The sequence below is a fragment of the Anopheles coluzzii genome, chromosome 3, assembly GCF_943734685.1.
Source record: "Anopheles coluzzii chromosome 3, AcolN3, whole genome shotgun sequence".
NCBI lineage: Eukaryota > Metazoa > Arthropoda > Insecta > Diptera > Culicidae > Anopheles > Anopheles coluzzii.
This window is the reverse complement of record NC_064671.1, coordinates 70,904-91,211: the sequence shown is the minus strand read 5'-3', so window position 1 is coordinate 91,211 and position 20,308 is coordinate 70,904. Positions and strand designations below refer to the sequence as shown.

The following is a 20,308-nucleotide window of genomic DNA, read 5'->3' as shown; positions in this document are numbered from 1 at the left end:
TAGTAGAAGGGGAAAGATTCGCGAAGAAAGATATGCAGTGTTTGAGCGTACCTATTGTATTTTGGCTGATGAATAATGAAACAGAATCTATCAGTTTCTAGTGGAAATGATCTGTAAGATATAGGATTGTTTATTAAAAGATGTAAATAAATTCTATGTCGTCTCTTTGTATTTGGTATTATTGGTAGATATAACAGGAATGAATTTAATTTATATGTGTCAAATATTATAAGCCTCACGCCTGTAATGCATTCTAGTTAACTTCTTTTTTCTTAAGTTGACTATTATTTGCATACATTTTTTTTACATTTGGTTCATTTTGCTCTGCGTCTTCGTTACCGAGACTAGAAATATCCCCACCTGCAATACCCATTGCATGGAAGGGAGGGAGGTGGGGGGGGGGTGGTTGGTAGAGAATTTGAGGGTTTGTGCATTATTAAAAAAATAAATAAATGGAAATTCAATATGTATTCAATGATATCATTTCTCATTTGAATATTTGACTTTCCGTTAAGTTTAACTAAGCATTGGCTTCACATGAGCGTACTAGTGCATTGATAATTGGCCCTTTATTGATTCTTTTTTTTTGCACTAGCGCAACTAACTGCACTAAAAACAACATAAAACCCGTACGAAGCATAAATTCAATCGATCTGGCAAATAACTCCAAGGTAGATCGATTCATCAAATCCAATCGATTCATCGATCAAATCCGGATTCGAACGATGGCTGTAGGCAACGCGCAATGCATCAAGCAGCAAAGGAACGAAAACGGAACGGAAAAAACAATAACCCCAAGTCAAGCGCGCTCATACAAGGTCAAGCATTCGCCAATAACTGCTGGGAGAATGAAGGAGGTGGGGTAGTGATCTCACTGAAAACTTATATGATCTAGTAGAACGGATAAAGAAGACAACAGACAAGCGATATCACTTCCTCCACCACTATCTTATAAACAGCTGTGTGATCGCAACTACTGCCAAGGTAGGAGTAAGGGGGAAGGCAAGATTCACCTTTTTCTACCCATCCATAATTTTGTTGTTGTGGCTGATATTGTATACAACAACCCAGGGAAATCCGTCACATTTTTTTGCCTACAACCCGTCTAAAAAAATCGCTTAGTCGAGTAACCTTTTTAATCGGATGTCATGTGGACGTCGGGTGGACGTCCACACTAGTGAAGGGTAAGATTGGCAAAAATCCGGAGTCGACTCCGATCCGCCTCCGATAAATTTGGAATCGACTCCGGAAGGTAGGTCCGCGCTGCAATATCGGAGTCCCAAACGACTTCGGGCGACTCCAGACGAATCCGGACGACTCCGACTCCGGGCGAATCCGCACGATTCCGGACGACTTCGGACGACTTCGGGCGATTCCGGACGACTCCGAACGACTCCGAACGACTCCGAACGACTCGGGACGTCTCCAACTTCGGGTGGATCTAGTGGTTCCATTTTGCCAGAGTCGAAATCGGGCTAACAATAGTGGGAGTCGGATCGGAGTTGTGGATGCGCTCCATACAGCACATCACTAGTTTACACGACGTCCATACAACGTCCGAAATCTTCAATTTTGCGGCTAGGGCATTCGAAATGTGTGTAATTTCAACTGTGGAAATATTTCACGCTTCCCGTTAGCGCCATCTATACGTGAAAAACCTTAGTAAAATACCCCCTTCCCCCGTACAACAAATTTCTACAATTTCCCTAGCCGCAAAATTGAAGATTTCGGACGTCGTGTGGACGTCGTGTGGACGTCCACCCGACGTCCACACGACGTCCGGTTTAAGAGGTTACTCGACCAAGCGAACTTTTTTAGACGGGTTTTATGGCAAAAATTGTGGCAGATTTCCCAGGGTTGTTGTATCGAATAGCAGCCACAAAAAATAAATTTTATGGACGGATAGAAAAAAATGAATCTTGCCCTCCCCCTTACTCCTTCCTGGTCGGTAGTTGCGATCACACCAGCTGTTCATATGATGGTGGTGGGAGTGATATCGCTTATCTTCTGTCTTCTTTATCCGTTCTACCAGATCATACGCGTTTTCAGTGACGTCCTTCCCCACCTCCTTCGTTTTCCCAGCAGTTATTGGCGAATGCTTGACCTTGTATGAGCGCGCTTGACTTGGGGTTATTGTTTTTTTCCTTCCCGTTTTTTTTTGGCTGCTGATGCATTGCGCGTTGGCTAGAGCGCCGTCGTTCGAATCTGGATTCGATCAACGCGCAAGTTGTCGTGTGGATGGAATCGATTTACCGTTCGAGCTATTTTCCGGATCGATTGAATGCATGCTTCGTACTGGTTTTATGTTATTTGTTAGTGCAGTTAGTTGCACTTGTGCAAAAAAAAAAAAATAATTCAAACATTCAATGCACTAGTCCGCTCATGTTAAGCCAACCAATGTTTAGTTAATGTCAACGGAAGGTCAAATATTAAAATGAGGGATTTCATTGAACACATATTGTCTTTCCATTTTTTTTTTCTTCAATAATGTACAAACCCTCCAGTCTTCTCCCACCCCTCCCTCCCTCCCTCTCTCCCTCCCACCGGATTGAAGGTTAGGATTTACCGACCATGGTGTACCCTTTTAATTCTAATTATCGGGGTCTATTGTTCGGAAGAGAAAAAGAAACGTCTCCCCCGCCTCTCGCTCGATGCTGTAACCGAGGAGCGACCCGCCCCGGCTTGGCTGACGCATGCATCGCTCGCGTTGCCTGGCTTGCTCCTTCTCTCGCCTTTTTTGGAGACGCATCATCGTTGCGGATGGTGCTGCGCGGCCATGTCGCTGCCTGGAGGATGGCATAGAAAGTTGTGTTCTAGCCCGTCACTGTCCTGGCGATTGACGCAGGATGCGTAAGTGGCGTTTATGTTGCATACATAGTCGATAGCGCTGCGGCTGCGCTCGGGGATTGGCTGTGGCGAACGGCCCCCGGGAGCCTTAAATGCCGGTGATGCAGCCGATCCTTTCACGCACAAAGCTGCTCCACGCGTCCCCGCATTTTATGGATGGCTTGGTTAGATTTAGCTGCCCCTCGTTGTCGTACTACCCGAACACAACACAACAACATGACCGTCCTGCGTTCAAGCCCCGTTTGATCCTAGTGGCCCAGGACCGCCTGTCTCGCTATGGGTAAACTAATTAGTAACAGGTCACGTCAACTCGTACGACTTAGCAACATGCTCGCCATGAGTTCAAGCCTCGTATGGACCGTCTCTCGTAGCAACGGTTAACTATCCGGCATGACCGCGTAGGTCGTTGCGCCAAGAAGAAGAAAGGAGTGGCTGAGGGAGACAGAAAAGCAATGGTTGCTGTGTCAAATAAGAAAAATATGAAGAAGCTTTGTACGATCCGCAGCTCATAAGATTGATGTGTACAATTTGGACAATACAGAAGGAAGAACATCGATTTTCAAAAAATGCATGTTGATCCCTTCCTGTGTGTCCTCCCCGTTCCTGTATGCTCCCTCCAGTTCGCTTCGCGCTCGTCCCCCATTGTTTAGAACCCATCGTCGCTTCGGAACAGTAAACGCTACTACACGCAATCCCCGCTTTCATTTTCTCATCTCACCTCTTCGACTATCACCCTTCCTGGTCCTCCGGTTCCTTCCGCTCTTGTTAGCTCCCTATTTATTTACTCGCTTTCCCCTTCTTTCCTTCCCATTCCTTTTCTTTCGTATTGCTGTTCAATAATGCTAGCATAGTTTAGAATAACAAATGTAAACTGTATTTGCCGTAAGCCTTAAGGCAAACAATAGTGAGGTGCGGGCAGGGGCGGATTAACCAGAGGCCAAACCAAACTAAGCGGCCGCGTCGGGCCCCGAGGAAAGGATCCAGCGTAATCCTTCTCTGTCGGAACCATCCGTAAACGATCCAGTTCATTTGTGTCGACTCGAACTCGTTGCACCCACGGGTCGGATTGGCGCCTGCCAAACTACCTAGCGCACTCGCTGACCACATACTAGCCCTTTATGGAACCACTTGGTCGATTGCAGTCCGTGGCCGATAAGACCCCACAGCTCCCTCCCATCTCCCAGCTCTCTTTGTTGTATGGGTGATTTCGCCATCCCCCACGTACCGAGGCCGCGTGCGGCATTGCAAGCTCATAGCCTCCCGCACCCATTTTCTTCTTCTTCTTCTTTGACATAACGAACAATGCTGTAGACAGCGCTGAAACGACTTCTTAACCTTACTCAAATCACGCTATCGGATAGTCGGTTCTTGCTATCTGGGGAATGGTCCGGATAAGAATCGATCTCGTCCGGTCTCGTAGGAACCAGTCTCATCACAGCATGCGTTCAATGAGTCGGGGCGCTGGTCGAAGAGAGCACCAGAGTGACGATGAAAAGATTGCAGCTGATTGCCGTTTGGTTTAAAGGGTATACAACATGCGGCATTTAATTGTTGCTCGGCCGCATAAAAAGTTTACCAAAATATGTCCCAAATCTACAAACATCATAATACTGTGTTTGTGGTTGTGCTAGTCACAAAACGCTTTAGGTGCAGTGTGGCACATAAACGTGCACGAATTGGTACATCATTTGGTGTGCCAGAGCCATTGCATCTAACAATTTACCCTTTAATTAACATAACTTCCTTTAACGCATCAAGAGGATTCACAGCCAATGTCACACACGGGAAAAACAAGGACAAAGAAAACTGCCTCACGTGCGAGAAAGAGCAGCAACAACCACAGATTTGCGCCAATAACTTGGTGAGAAAGCGACGGAACATCATCGCCTGTGAGCGAGAGTGAAACAGAAGTCATAACCATAATCTTCCCACCCATAATCAACAACCATAATTCGTGTGTGTGTGTTCGCCCCATACAAATGGCATAATTTTTATTTTCGCTTGGTCGAAAATCGCGGCGAAAACCCGATTTTGCGGCTGGGGTTGTGAGCTCGCTAACGCTCCAAATCGGGCGAATTTCTCTCGCTGGCGAGCGTTTTTGAAAGGCGTTATGAGGGATATTGAGGGTTCATGATGGCCGCCAAAAAGTTTGCGCTGATGTGGGATTGCGTTGGTGGACAAATGGCCAAAAAAATAAATACATTCCACTACACTCTCCACCACCTTCTTATTTACCCCACGGGCTTCTACATTTCATGTGTGTGCAATATTTAGGGGAAGGTAGGTGAAGACGGACAACTTAAGGAAAATGTTAAAAAATCTTGGAACATATTAATATTACGATCACGAAAATGTGCGTACATTATCTTAAACTCGGATTTTACCAGAAAATGTTTTGAAAATTTTAAGATTCTATCGCTTTTCAAGTATAATTTTATAGAATACTAGCTGACCCGACAAACTTAGCTATTAAAAAAAATAAAATGTTTTTTTATTGATTTGTTACTTGGGATAGTTGTATCGTGCCCGTATCCCCTCAGGATTCGATGATCGAGTTTAAACCGCCAGGCTCCTCACACCAAGTGTCAAAGTGCCGTATACAACACAACAACAATCCTGCTCTTTGTATGGGAGTTAGAAAATCATTTTTAAATTAAATTTAGTGTAACATCTGAACGATTTTTAAGTCTTAAAACCTATTCTCATACCACCATAAGGTGTGTGCAAAGTTTCGTTGAAAATGATCCAACAAAGACCGTGACACGAGATTTTTATATATATAGATTTGAACCTATCACATTGAATTCCACGTCCTGGTACGTTCATACACCAATTTTTGGCCAATTGCAACGGCGGTTCATTCAGCCGTTAATTTAAGAATTATATGCAAAGCTTCTAACACCTCGAAGAATGCAGAATCTAAAGCATTCTTGAAATATCGGACACTAATAGCTAATGTTGCACCAGCTTACAGAACAACAGTCTAAAACTTCTCTTTAGGATATTACTCCGCGGAAATTGAGCGATCACAGCATGTTTAAAGGACTTATTAATAGGCGCAGCCATTTTTTCCATTAAAGAGAGAATTTCTTGGTATATGAAATCCCATAGTATCTTTCATCTATGTCTGAACGATTTCATATCAGTGCTCTCTCGTTTTGTGGATTAAAATCGTCCAAGTCGTGACAAGATATTGGGTTTTGTGAATTGTCTCACCAGGGCCGAGCGAGTAATAGCATAACGCATGCAGGCTATTTTGACCGGTGTTTCATTTCTCGGTGTTAATTTGAATACTTTCTCTAGTCGCTGGAAGGTTTATATCTTCGATACACTTATTCGAAATGCACTTATTAAAGGTGTTTGATTAAATAAATTCATCGCCAATTGATATAAGAAGTAAAATAAATCAACAAATTCGGTGTTTATCTTTCCCTAGGACAGAATGTCCGTCTTTCCCGCTTTGGTGTCAGAATTCTGAAACCACCAGAAAACAATTTATTTTTATTTCTCATATTCTTTCGCCACTTTTTTACTAAATAATTACCATAACTCATTCATGTAATAAAAGAAAATATAAACAATGCAAGTTACAGAGCTTAAGATCCGCAGTAGTCTAATTAGATCCACAAGGGTGCGCACGATTGATAATTTGTTTTGTTCGTTAATTTAACCAATTTTACATATGTTGTGTCAAAAATGTTCTCAAATGTGTTGTTTTATTTTTAGTTAGGATGCTGCGTTGTTGAATTATTACAAAAATAACCTTTTTCACGCATTTATGAGATGTGTCCATCTTACCCGCAGTGTGCGTGTTTTATGTACTGTCTTCATTCGCTGGTGACCTTGACGCTGAGGGAAACGCGTAAAGCCGGTATCGAACTTTTAACGGTGCCTTTATTAATGTAGGGAAACGCGGGCCAAATGGACATGTGGGTCAAAATGGGCACCTTCTATTTAAGCAATATTTCATAACAAAGATATATTCCAATACTCAAAATGTATGCATTGGAGTGGTCTATGAATACCATGTAAGTTTTATAACCCTTATTGTATTGTATTTGTCCTCACAATAATGGTAACAGGCGCAGCTTCATAAGATTCGATTTTGTAGATTGAAACGTGTAAAAACTGGTTTAATTATGACAATATATTTTTGGAAGAATTTTAAAGACTTTCCTGAACAGCAAAACAAAAGATAAGACGAGAATACATTTCACGAAACGTGTGCAAAAGCATACACCATTACCTAAGCGCAGTTGTTGTGGCTCAAATTGCCCCAGTCTTTAGACGTTTCACGTTTTGTTTACATATGCTCACTTTGCCCCAGGGTTATGCCCATTTTGCCAGCGTGTCAAAATAACTGCTCATAAAACATCGACTTTTATTTTACATTTTTTTCATGTTTTTCATTTTTTTCATGGCAATCTTAATCCATACATAAATGATGGAGGCGTGTAATAATGTAAGAATAATTTGTGTTTTATGGCATATTCAAAGGAATATTCAGTACACTGCTTGATATGCCCATTTTGCCCTGCTTTCTCCTATGTATTCCGTGCCGGTTCTGGCCAGGCCATTCGCGTGTCATGCCGATAGATGGTTATGAAGCTATATCAAACAAGCGCAAGTGCAGGTGGAACCCATGTTAGTAAACAAAATTGTAACATGTTCCATGCTTGATCAATCTTCTTAATTCCATGCATGGCAGCAATATGTGATATTTAAATACATTGAATAGGTTCCGGATTTCTTTCCGTACCAAGGTTCCAGAAGATTTTCCCACGTCAACCTGCTATTCTTTATATTCTATCCGTACCAAGCGCAACACTACCATGGCATGAACGATAGATGGTAGCGCAACACTACCATGGCATGGACGACAAACACTGCTCTATTTCATCAAATTCATTGCAATTTCTCAATTCTACCATTTGTTATAAGTAACATAGAACTAAACAAAAATATGTTTTTCTTCATTTTATTGTTTATTTAAAATTCTATTAGCAATACATCATTTTTAAACCGTTCCTCCTGAATAAAAAAAAATCTTATGAAATGTACAAACACTATCTCCCGCTTCAAACATGATTAAAAAGGACCTAGAATACTTGTGAATCCAAGCTGAGGATTATAAACATCTTCTTCTTCTTCTTCTATGGTACCCGTCATCAAATGTGTCATCCATCGTACAGTTTGCTCGGTCCAATTATGCCTCCTTCCACCACTGTCTGTACAACTTGATCTAACCACCGAGTAATCTGCGAGTTTTTTTTTTGCCGGAGTTATCCGGAGTTGTTTAACAAGTCGTGGGAGATACGATTCATTCCACGACCCGAACCGGAATAGGGTATGAACCAATCAGAATCTATTCATACCCGTGGGTACAACAGGAGCGCTAGGAATCACGGAGGACGTGTCGACGGCGAGTTAGGATCGGGACCTATTTTTGTCTGAACCAAACCAACCGAAATCGCGGCCTCAACAGGGCGGAATCGTTTATGCTTTCTTGCTTGTTCATATACACCTCAGTATGTGCCACGCGTAAATTGTCACCAACACAACGGCATATGGACAAAGGTGGACGAAGTGTTTGAAGTGAAGTGGAAGAGGGGGGCACAAAAGCTTAAAAGCTGTCTGTAGGCAAGTAAAGGACGTGTAGTGAAAATTAGCGGGATGCATGCTTAGGGAATTGTCAAATAAAAGTAAGTAGAAGAAGTCCAGTTCGTTTATTTACATTTTGCATCGTATTCTCCATCCAATTCATAAAATATGAAGATTGTTGAACATATTCTTGGCTCACTTAAATTAAGAAAAACTAAAATAGCACCAGAATCAGAAAACAAATAACCAAATTAACAACCCATTCACTTCCAGCATGTGTGCATAAAAAAGAACGAAGCAACTGTCAAACCCAAAAACAATGACCTGTATCCTACATGGACTTTGAGGTCATCCAAAGTGGGCACAGTTTGTTCCCGAAATACGCTGATTTCGCGCGAAAAATCAATTTATTAATGTACGCTCACCCATGCGATTCGTGCAGAAACTAGGAAAATTCTGGCTTTTAAGTGGCTTTAAAAGTTTTTGTTTTCTTTTTGTTAATAACATGTACTGTTTGAAGGTATTTTAGGCTTTGCGGGTTCTTATTTAATATTAAAATATAAATTGAACACAGGTATTGCAATGCAAAAAACGAGTGCTATTTCGGGAACTTACTGTAAAATTCACTATGTTTGCGACATATTAAAGGATATCAATTAAGAAATCTTTTAAATTACAGTGGAGCGCCGTTTATTCAGGTACACTGGTTGACATAAAAATAGGAACTTTTTTCTGTGACCGAAAAACATAGTTCTTGTCGGAAATATTTGGTAGCCCTCAAAAGGACTGTTTAAGTGGTTGTTGGGAGGTGGTGTTGCGGTGTTCCACAGAGCGGAAACATATTCTAACGGTCAATGTGTTGACCGTTATTCGCTATCACTTCCTCACAGCGTAGGGCCATATCGCCGATGAGGTTACGGCATTTGCTTCTGTCTATGCGTTTCCAAATAGCCTTGCAGCGTCTCCAAAGTGAATCGGCAGAACGTGCATGCTTGTTCTTAAGCTGACGCTTGAGAGTTGACCACAGATTCTCAATCGGGTTGAGGTTGTTGGCGATGACACACCTATTGCACGCAAAAAAACACACAACAAATTTTTTTCCTATCTTTTTGTCCACCAGTGTACCTTTTATCCGGCTGTCCGTTTATCCGTGCTGTTTAGAAATGACAGTTCAATACAAAGATGGCAATGCGTTATGAGGAGGATATTTGAAAAAAAAACGGTTATCAGAGCACATTGTCAGAACAAAAAAACACTATAATTCATGGCAAATTTCAAATGTTCTCATTGGAAAAACATGAAGTTAATAAAAACTGGGCTATTTTTATCAAAAAATAAGGTAATTTTTTCAACCTTGTTTGTGATACAATATATTATTTGACTCATTATCCGTGTTATTCGCATATCCGGGCAAGGTCAAGTCCCGATGGGCCCGGACAAACGGCGCTCCACTGTACTACTTTACCCATGCTTTCTTCTACGAGATTATCTACGAGACGTATAAACGATTTAAGCGAACTTGGTACTCTTGCCTTCTTGATTTTAGTTTTTGTGACTAAAAAAGTCATCAACTATCTCATTAATAAGACTCAGTGATAAAGTAAAAAAAACAAATTTGCACTAAAGATTCAATAAATCAGTTCTACTTACTATGTTTCGTGTGCGGAACTGTACGGTTGATGTGTCGTTTATGAATTAAAAGACAGGTATCACAATCGAATTCACTTCTGTCATTCGTTAATTCAATATGGCGTTCCCGCCAAAGCTGTAAGCCCGCCTAGTGACCCTATACCCCTCCTATACCCAGTCCTATATCCAGTGGCGGTTTAAGACGCGTGGAGTCCCTAAGCGGACACACGAGTATAAGCCTTTCTGAAGTGTCTAGTGAGAAGACATAAGAGGAATTATGGACCAGAGAAAGATTAAGAAGCAAATTTACTTGTGAGCGGGGGGTGGGTTCCGTTTCTCGGGGCCCACGCGGCCGCCTAGATTGTGTGCTGTTTAATCGGCCCCTGCCTATACCCACTTTGGGGTCTTCTAACATCGCTCCCACGAAAGGTCATCAAAACGAAGCTAAACAAACACCAGACCTTCATCATAATCTTGCCAAACAGTATAACTTTTGCTGTATTTCTTTGTAATCCATCCAAAAACGCTCTTTTCGAAAACTTCTATTTTCGCTGGCAGTGAACAACTCCGTTCTGTCGTCGAATACACGCTGTGATGTTTGGGTGGTGGCCAGGATTCTGCCTCGGCAGTGAACTAATATTTTTTATGAAAATCAAAATCATCCTCAAAGTGATGATCGTGATCATTAAATCCCGAATCAATGTAGCGTCGATTGTGAACCGGGCTGGAGCTAAGCGGACGACAACCGATCGATTGCGATCCGGTAGCACCAGATCCGCCTCCCGTCAATATGTCATCGTACCGGGACACGTGCGCCTCACCCGATGGTGGGGAGGAATCGTACCGGCGGTTGGATAGATTCGACGCACTGTGGTGCCGATGATGACGGTGATGGTGACCGTGGTCGCTGCACACCGATTGCAGCTTCTGCAGAATTTCCGAATCGGCACAGTCCGAGACGTGCAGCAGCTTCGCGACCGAGGTGCGGAAGACCTGCAGCTGCGACAGTCGGTGGTTTGTGTCGGCCAGCTGCAATTTCACACGCGACAGCTCCTCCCGAAGATGCTGCAGACAAAATTGGGATGAAAGAAGGGCATTTCCCTTTGAGAGAGCTCCACTACCTACCGACATTGCATGCTCGTCGCGCACACGGCGATCGTGTGAAGTTTCCACCGCGGATCGGGCACGCGATTTATACGAGGCCAACTGCCCAACCAGCCGCTCCCGTTCCGTTTCGAGATCGCACAACCGAGCTTGCAGCTCGTCACACTTGCGGGCCCGCTCGAGGGCAGTAATCTTGTACTCGGAAGCTTCTGTCAGCTGGTGCTTCACTTCCGCCAGCTGGGCCTTCACTTCCGCCAACTGCTGGGTGGTTCGTTCGGCTTGCTTCGAGTTCTTCCTTGCCTTGTGCATAGCCTCGTCCCGCTCGGTCTATCGGAGACAAAAGACAAGCGAACGAAAGATGTGTAATTACTGCATCCCGAGTCTCTGGAAAAGCGACGCAAGCAATGAAACCCCCTGGATCCCTCTAAAATTGTGTTTGAATATGATTGTGTACTTGTAATGTGGCTTTCCCCCTTGCGTTATCCTCCAGCAGGGCAATCTTGCGCCGCAGCAGCTCAAGATGAAGATCGCGTCGCTGGATCTGTTCCTTAAGTACGCGCACCTTGCGCTGCATATGGTACAGGGTAGAGCTCTACAAATGAAATGGGCATGAGATGCTGGGTGAAATGGTCGCACAAAGCAAAGGCACAATCATACTTCCTTCAGTGGTAGATCGGTGCAGGAACGCTCGCGGCGTATTTTTGACGCCGAATGGGAAAGCGAGGTGTGATGATGGTGATGATGGTTATGGTTGATAGCCTCCCAGCAGCTCTGCAAATGGTGAGCACATGCGGGTGATACATGGAACGCATGTTATAACTGTGACAAAGCCGTGACAAAGCAAGCTGTACTCACCTTATCACCCGTGCCGTGGATATGATGCTCGTGATGGTTTGCCAGACGCTCCGCACGTTCGAGCAACGTTTCGCTGAGGATCGTTGTGTCACTGCCCGGTGCCGGTGGTTCCGTGCATTCACTCCAGCAGAGTGCTCTCGCCAACCGTAATAGGTACTCGCTCAGCTGAAAATCCCTCAATAATTGTACTATTTTAATATCAAATCTAGCCCCTCTGCTCTCCTTACCGTCGTGTGTTCCGATCGGAAGTGTTGCAGTTCGTGGCACGCTTTCTCGAGCCGATCCTCCAGATTCATCCGGTGCTGCTCCTCCCCCTTCAATCGGCAGGCACTAGCTTCCTGGTGTTCGCGATGCTTAGCAGCTTCCTGGTGGTGTTGTTCACGAAGCTGGGAAACTTGCTGAAACAGACTTCGAATATTAGCAAACGCGTCTAGTTAGCTATCATAACGCAACATGCTTACATCATGCAATGCCTGGCTATGATTGGTCAGGTCCCGGATTTTGTCCCGGAGGTTATTCTCACATGGTTCGCTGACTCCTACGATCGTTGCAATCGTACGCAGGAACTGCAAGCGCTCCGTCTGCAACCGATCATAGCTATTCTGCAATCTGCAGCAGCGTGACTCAAATCCTCTCAATTCCTCTGCAACATGTAGTAAACAGTGCTGTAATATTGAAACTCTTCTAAGTACAAAGCATCACCGTTACCTCTCAGTTTATCACCGGTAACTTCACATTCAGCCAACCGATCGCGCGTCACCTGCAGATCACGTTCTGCCTGTCGACACCGTCCCTCTAAACTCTGCGCCAGTGACTGCAGACCCTCGATCTGTGTGTGAAGACGAGTCTTCTCCGCCGAAGCAGCCGCCTTCGTACTCAACAGCTCCGATTCGGTCGAGGATAGGTTCTCACAGGTACCGGCCAACTTTGCCCGCAGTCTCTGCACTTCCGACACCGTTTCGCCCGTCTTGGCAAGCACACATTCTGGCGTCAGATGAGCACCGTCGCACACATCCACCCCCAGCAACAGACAGAGTCGTCGCACCAGATCCTGCAGCTGGCAACGTGCCTGGTCGCGCAACCCTTCCTCCTTCGTTAGCTCACACTGCAAACGGTGCAGCTTTCCGCTTAGTTCCTTGATCTTATCCTCTAGGTGGCTCTTGTCGCGGTGCAGTGTGTGCATGACCGTTTCACTTCGGCTGTGAAGTGTCTTTTCCCGCTGCTCGGCCGCTGCCAGTCGTTGTTGCAAGGAACCGATCAATGACGTCTGGCGAGCACTTTGGGCACGCAAAGATTCACACTCACTTTCTTTAGAACACAGCGAGCTCTTCACGTCCGACAGTTCTGCCATAAGCCTGTCTCGCTTGTATGTCGACGCGGCCAACTCGCTCCGGAGCGTTGTGGCCAGATCGATCGAGTGTGCCAGATGATCATTGCAGGATGGTGGAGGTGGCTGAGAGTGAAATAGAAGCATTAAAAGCTGATCAGTGAGATACATAACCGAAGCCACAATACTTACATGATGGTGATGATGTACTGGAGAGTGGGGAGTGTGATGTTTTGGCATGTTCTAGAATACCCAACCCAGAAAAAAGACCACAAAATGCAAAAGTTTTCACAAAGCTCACGTGCGACCGAATTTCTTTACTGACAAGTTCAAAGCAAGATAGCAAGACCACGCATGATCCCCAAAAAAACTTTGTTTAGTACCACTAATCGTAATCTGTAGTACACAGAGACCTTACACACCGCAAACGAGTATGCTTTGGTTTCCGTTTCTACATTAAACAACCTGCTGGAAAGCGATTCTGCCAGTCGATGCTGACATTGGAAAGGGGGCAACGGAAAAGCGGAACGTGTATCAGGAATCAGGATGTAATTTTTTTTTTATTTGTTTATCAGAGCTAGTGCCAGTGGGGTGGATAGGGCTCTCTTCCCACGGTTGTCCTCATTCAATCAAGCCCATCACCGCGCGCATTCGTTCTAACTAACAAACCGACAATGGCGCATTGGGTTTCCCCGTTCTCGTTATTTCTATTCTAGGTCTGAATGACCTACTTTTTGCAGGCCTGTCTGTCTAGCTGGCTGAAAGCAGAGCACCCCATTCAATGGCAGTAAACATTATGGCGTTCGAATAGAGATCCTTATTAAGAAGAACTCGAATATACTTATATTCTTTCGAGTTTTATTTTATGTTTCATGTCCTGTTATGGTTTTTCTTCCAGAAAATAATAGATTTTACACTGTTTCAATTTGGAACCATAGGACAACAACCCAAAAAAAATAATGGTTTCGTAATTGACCAAACATCACAATTCAGTTCATTCCTTTGCTTCATTATCATGTTTTTTTTACGAGGATCGAATGACATTTTAGCATGCTTTTATGAAATATCAGTGTTATTTTATTTGTCAGAACAGAACACATTTTCTCTTCTTCCATAACTCCGAATCCACACTCAATATTCGATAATTACAAATACCCTGTATGAAAAATAATATTTCTTTGCACTTACTATCTTTCGAACGAAGGAAGGGAAGTACTTCAAAAACAAAACATTATCTTAACATAATCCGGTAACAGCAACATAACACAAACGGTACATTTAACTTTTAGTGTCACTTTCACTTTTGCGCTCGAATCAACATCCGCTTGTATGCCGAGGTCGTCCTTCCGTTGCACTCATTTCAGTTCACTACTCCCGCATTGCACAACCACACTCAAATGCATGCAGTACAACCGATGTTCATTCTTTCTTATCAACACCTTTCTTTCGGTGCACCCTGTGAGCGTTAGAATTTTCCAGTGACACAATTCCCCTTTAAAAGCAACAACACATAAAAACGTTCAAAAAACGATGCACTTTTCCGCAACACTTCCGGACGCCATAACGTCTCGCGAAACAATTGCAGCAACTAGCGCTTGGAAAAAAGGGTGAAAACTACCTGAAAACTGTTTTGCATTGAACTACGGGCTGCCGTCACAAAATTGCACGTTATCAGCACGACGCTCCGATGTTGAAGAAAAACGCGTTCACAATTTTCCACCGTTCTGAAACGGAAAGAAAAGCTGACGCCTCCCATTGTTGGCGCTCCAGTTTGCGCCCAATTCCGATGGTAACCTCTAGGGAGGGAGTTTGAAGTTTGATTCATATTATCGGATTTTTGCTTATGCCCGTAGGAACGCCATCGTGCTCAAACCATTGTGTTGGAACCTCAAAGCCTTACTTCTATTCCATACAGAAGGAGGCAGCAGTTTGTTGTGTTCCCTAAACGTTGGCAATTATGTGTCGGAATGGGTAACTGCCTACGTACTGCGTTTTATTCCAGAACAAGGTGCCTTTTTTGCAACGAATCTAATCGATAACCGCGTGTACTATCTCAAATGGAGTCGGCTTCCGGCGGACAGTGGAAAGTAACCTAACAAGCTACCATCTCCATAGTAACCAGCCTTCTGGCGAGGTCTTTCCAGTTGTTTGTTGTTAGCATTGGGAATGTCTTTTGTTCACTAGAATTGGCACAAAGGCCGCATTGGCAATTCCTCTTTTGTTATTGGGAAGGATACAGATTTATTATTCAACAAAAATACTTATTTAAACACATACCAAAAGCTATATTTTCCGTATTAGGTATATAAACAGGCGTTTATACACTTTGCTATCATGTTATATAATTTTTTCCGGAATTGAATGTATCTAATCACATTTTCAAAACCATGTATTACCTCTTCGCCGCAAAGTATGTCGAATATTTCCCAATCCTTTTCGCTGTTTCCTGTAGACTCATCGTCACCTTTGCCGGACATATTGTGCACCACATTTACATTGTATTCAACGACAAGACACCTTCGTTATTTACTATCTTTTCCACAACTATAACGTGTATCGATAAAACCAACTTTAGCTAGCTACTTTCACTCTAAACTGCACTTTAGAACTGTATTGCACTTTTTTTAAATCTTGCACTAAACCAATATCTACATGTGGTTCAATCCAAAAATCAGCGCTATATTAAAACTGATTCCAGGACGGAAAATATCAACTATAAACATCTACAACTGTGTCCCTGCGGACAAACGTGTCCCAACGTGTGTGTATACTGTGGCCGCTGCTGGAAAACTTGCTTGACAAACAAACTAATAAACAAACTACCGAACCCCTCAAATATACTTTCCTGGCAAGGCAAATGTTCACCTTTCACGAATCGACAGAGGGATCCACCCACACGTCGCTAGTCGTAGTTTGTTGGGTCTAATGGATCCGAAGCATTCCGCTGCTGCTGCGCATCCTACGCCCTAGCTTCCGGCCAAAGTCATTCCGATGACGCATACATATGGAATTCCAACCCCCTTCGTTAGTTCAGGTTGCAATTGGAACCTTCGGAGGCAAAGCTTCATCCCGCTTCAGCGCTCAGCCCGGCGGGGTTTGTTGATTTTTAAGAGGGTGTTTCCAAGGAGAGCCTTTTGGAATAACGATGGAAAACGGACGTAACATGCGGACTAAATTGATCTTGATTCAGTCTGGATTTGATCATGACGATAGGAATTCCATACTACTTTATATTATTTAAATATTACAATATTACTCGTTTGACGATAGGAATTCCATATTACTTTATATTACTTACTTATTGCAATTTTACTCGTTTGAAATAAATTTTAAGGACTATTTTTATCTGCAATGAACTGTTCCTTCCTCATAATTTTACAAAGCACGCAACTGGGGTTGCAACAAAAGAAACAGAGAATGCAGCACAGAGCCAGAGCCAGTTTAAGGACAACCATCGACAGAAAAACCGGTTGTTCCCTGTTACTCATCCACATTCTGTTAAATATACTCGTGTCGCCACTCCAGGGCATTTCAGGGATGGATGAAGAAGTTGAATAAAGAAACCCAAACAAAGCTGAACGAATGGAATGGAGGGAGAATCCAATAATAATGACAAAACCTATCCGATCCCGGGGCCATTGCAAAGGACAAGCACGTGGGCACGGAAAGGAACGAAATTGGGTAGACCAGGATTGCTTTACATATACGCGCGCGCCCAAACCTCGAAAAGAAGCCCTTTGAAATGCTACCTTCCAGCGGGGCTGCATTCCTGTTCGGATGATACACTTTTGAAACACGCCCTATTTCGGGCGAATCGAAACAACAAAGGGCCCTTCGCCCGGAAAAGGGCTAGCCTCGTAACCATTCAAAACCGTCAAGATGGTTCGCCGGGGTTTGAATGGCAAGCAAGTACAAAAGGGAGCCGAAAGCCAATTGAGATTTAAGAAAGAAACAAGGACGCGCCCTTTGTACCACCCCTTTTTTGTAAATAATTTTGGCGCTAAAAAAACCTTTTGGACCAGGGAAAAGTTGTCCGGCCATACAATAAGAAGGGGAGGATAGGTTGAGTCCCATAAGAATATTTACTCGTCGATGCACTTCCCGGCCTGCATGCGACACTATTCCATTCGTTACGTTCGCTTCAACCGTATTAAACAGGCGCGTGTTCGCCCAACAGCAGCAGCTGCCGAAACCAAAACAAACGAATGGAATAGGATTGTAAATCGGCTTCAAATGCACTGAAGCACTTGCAATCGTGCGCGCAGTCCGTGCAGTGCGCGGGCTTTTCTTTTCCCGGCAAAATGATGTGTAGGGGTGAAGTGAAGCGAAGAAGAAATCAAAAAACCCTCACACGCTGTTCTTTTTTCCCTTACAAACAGAAAGTACACACACACAGTCCCAGTAAACAGTCAGATCTTCCTCTCTCTGTGCATGGCTTCTTCATCGAAAGTACATTTCAAAATATTCAAAATAAATTACACACATTCCCCTTGCGGGACTGCTCTTCGCGCGTGCTTACGCACATGTGCGGGAAGAGAGGGGATGCGCATCACTATCGTGTACCGAGAGCACCCCTCCAAGAAGGGGGTGGAAAATCAACACCTCCCGCCACCGAGTCTCGGCCGTCGAGGGGAAAACGAGGAAATAAAAACGTGTTTACTGGGATTGGCGCGAAAGCGAGAGCGAGCGTTTTTGGGTGAGAACGAAACAGATGCACACAGAGCCCATCGAAACTGGTATGTGGCTCATGATACGCTAGCCGTTGCTCTCAGCAACCTTCTCCGTTACGAGATGTTAAGGTGAGGAGAGTAAAAAGGAACAAAACGAAAAATCTCAAGAGCAGCATCTGAAGACCCGGCTAACTCTGCGTTATGCTGCAATCCTGTGAGAAACCTGCATACACGGAAGACCAAAAACGGCAATCGGCGATCATCTTTCAACGTATATTGTCGCCTTCAGGCTTCCTTTCCCCAGGAGCCCTTTTCTGCTTAGCGGCGATATCTTTCTTCATTCTCTATTTTCCATCCTTTCTGCATCGTGCGCGTTCCCTTGTATCCGCGGGGGTTATGTTTCATTCCCTTTTTTCTCAGAAGCTATCTGTGTGGAGATGTGTTTTTCTGCCCTTTCTAACATCTCTATCGCATCTTCTAGAAGTAATCGTTTCTCTTCTTTTGTTTCCCTCTTCATTCGTTCGTTTTATCACATGAATCCTTCGATTGGATCTACTTCTCTGTTTTTTCGAATATGTCCAATATACGCGAATATACGCGAAAATAAAATTCCCCTTTTCCTCACCCCCTTGCCCCGAGTACTCACACATATACCCCGGGACCAGAGAAAGGACGAAAGAGGAGCGTATTTTTGTCCAATTCTTTTACGAACGCTACACGTGTCCTACCAAGACCGCATGCGAAAAATAATGTGTTCCCACGTGCCATCGAACCCAAAAAAATAGGAAATAAAACGCACCACAAAAAGGAAAAAACGAAACACGCCACAACAAACAGCAGCCGCGTGGCGGGATGGTTTATCATGATTTTATTACTTTTTTTTGGCTCCCTCTTGTCAACGATGGCATTACCAACAGAGGGGCGCTATGTTTAAGGAACGGAGCAACAATTGTAGGGGAAAAACAGCCACCTTTTTTTCCTTTTTGTTGTTTTTTCTGCCACCTTACAAGCCCATGGAGTGTGCAACAGAAATTTGCTAGAAATGGCGCATGCCTGTTGGGCAATAAGGAGAAGCGCAATTTTGTTGTTGTGAGTGTGTGATATTGGGATGAAATGAAAGGGAAAAAATATGGCATCGCTTTATTTCATCCACAGTGATGAAATGGACAGAGAGGAAGGACACGCATTTCAGCCAATGCATAGTTTTACAACACTTAGTTTAAAATGTACAAAAAAACGAAATACTCTTGTTAATCAGTAAATTTAAATGTTGAATAATCGAATAATGTAAAATAGTGTGTACTGCTTAATACCAAAATAATGTAATTCAATCAGTTACGGCATCATCAAATTATTTAACGCATCGCTCATATTGCGCACGATAGGCACCAGTATCAGCGTACTGCAACTGCATCGATTAAGTCACCAGACCCAGGGGATGTAACACCCTAGCAGAGTAATCCACTGGAAAAGCGAGGAAGAAATGGGGTGGAAATCCATTACATCGCACCTGGAAGGGGAAGTTCAACTAATTGTAGCCGGCGCTTTACATCAAGTACCAGAACTGCATGCAATGGGGCGTACTGCAGCGCGTACTGCCGTAGGTTACTGCGAAACTGCAATGGTGCAAGCGTGTGCTGCAGTGAATGAGTAAGCAAGTAAGAAAGTGCGGGCCTTTTCGGTGCGGCCACAAGAAGATGCGTTCCTGGTCCAATGCACCAACAACTCCGGTGGCCCGGCTGTACAAAGAAGATGAAGTTGAAGGTGGCCTCCGAAGGTGTGTGAGTGTGTTTGTGTGTGGTGCCCGCTGGCAGTATTTTACACTTACACGGTTTCTCCCACCAAGGAAGGAAAGAATGTGCTCGAATATGCAGCGAAACAACAACCCATTTCACTCGCACGCTCACCCACCGAGAGCACACGGCGTGCTGAATGCATCTCATTTTCCCCTTTTATGTGCGTGAGCAGGAGGTTCGTTCGCTGCTAAATCGTCTCATATGCGCCTGCTGGGAAGCTGTGTGTGCTGTTGTGCGCGATCACCATATCTGGTTCAGTGGAACATGAGATGAAGCCAAACAGCATCTCAAAGCGAACTTGGTACCAGGGCCCCAGCCTCTCGTGCAATGACGCTGCGCAACGGAAAGATCTACATCTCTCTTCTCGTCCAGCCTTTTCACTCAAACGCGGTTGTACAAAACGTCTTGAAGATTTGCTCTCGTGTCTGTGTATGCGTTCTTCTTCGGTATCTGCGGTCGTTTCCTTGGCTGTGCTCTCG

At 44.1% G+C, this 20,308-nt stretch overlaps 1 protein-coding gene across 4 annotated transcripts; it reads right to left on the bottom strand.

Moving 5' to 3' along the window:
- Positions 1–10,546: 10,546 nt before the first annotated feature.
- On the bottom strand, positions 10,547–16,324 carry LOC120959366 (coiled-coil domain-containing protein 170). 4 transcript variants are annotated; one of them, XM_040382677.2, is made up of 10 exons: positions 15,760–16,324; positions 13,556–13,606; positions 12,745–13,489; positions 12,498–12,679; positions 12,264–12,434; positions 12,037–12,201; positions 11,839–11,952; positions 11,636–11,773; positions 11,203–11,508; positions 10,547–11,142 (listed from the first exon to the last, which is right to left on the bottom strand). In XM_040382677.2, the coding sequence occupies exons 1-10, from the start codon at positions 15,838–15,840 to the stop codon at positions 10,711–10,713; spliced, it is 2,385 nt and encodes a 794-aa protein (XP_040238611.1). In that variant the 5' UTR covers positions 15,841–16,324; the 3' UTR covers positions 10,547–10,710. The 4 variants fall into 4 exon arrangements, with proteins under 4 accessions (XP_040238611.1, XP_040238610.1, XP_040238612.1 ...); XM_040382676.2 differs by lacking the exon at positions 15,760–16,324 and adding an exon at positions 14,982–15,747; XM_040382678.2 differs by lacking the exon at positions 15,760–16,324 and adding an exon at positions 14,552–14,972.
- Positions 16,325–20,308: the final 3,984 nt, after the last annotated feature.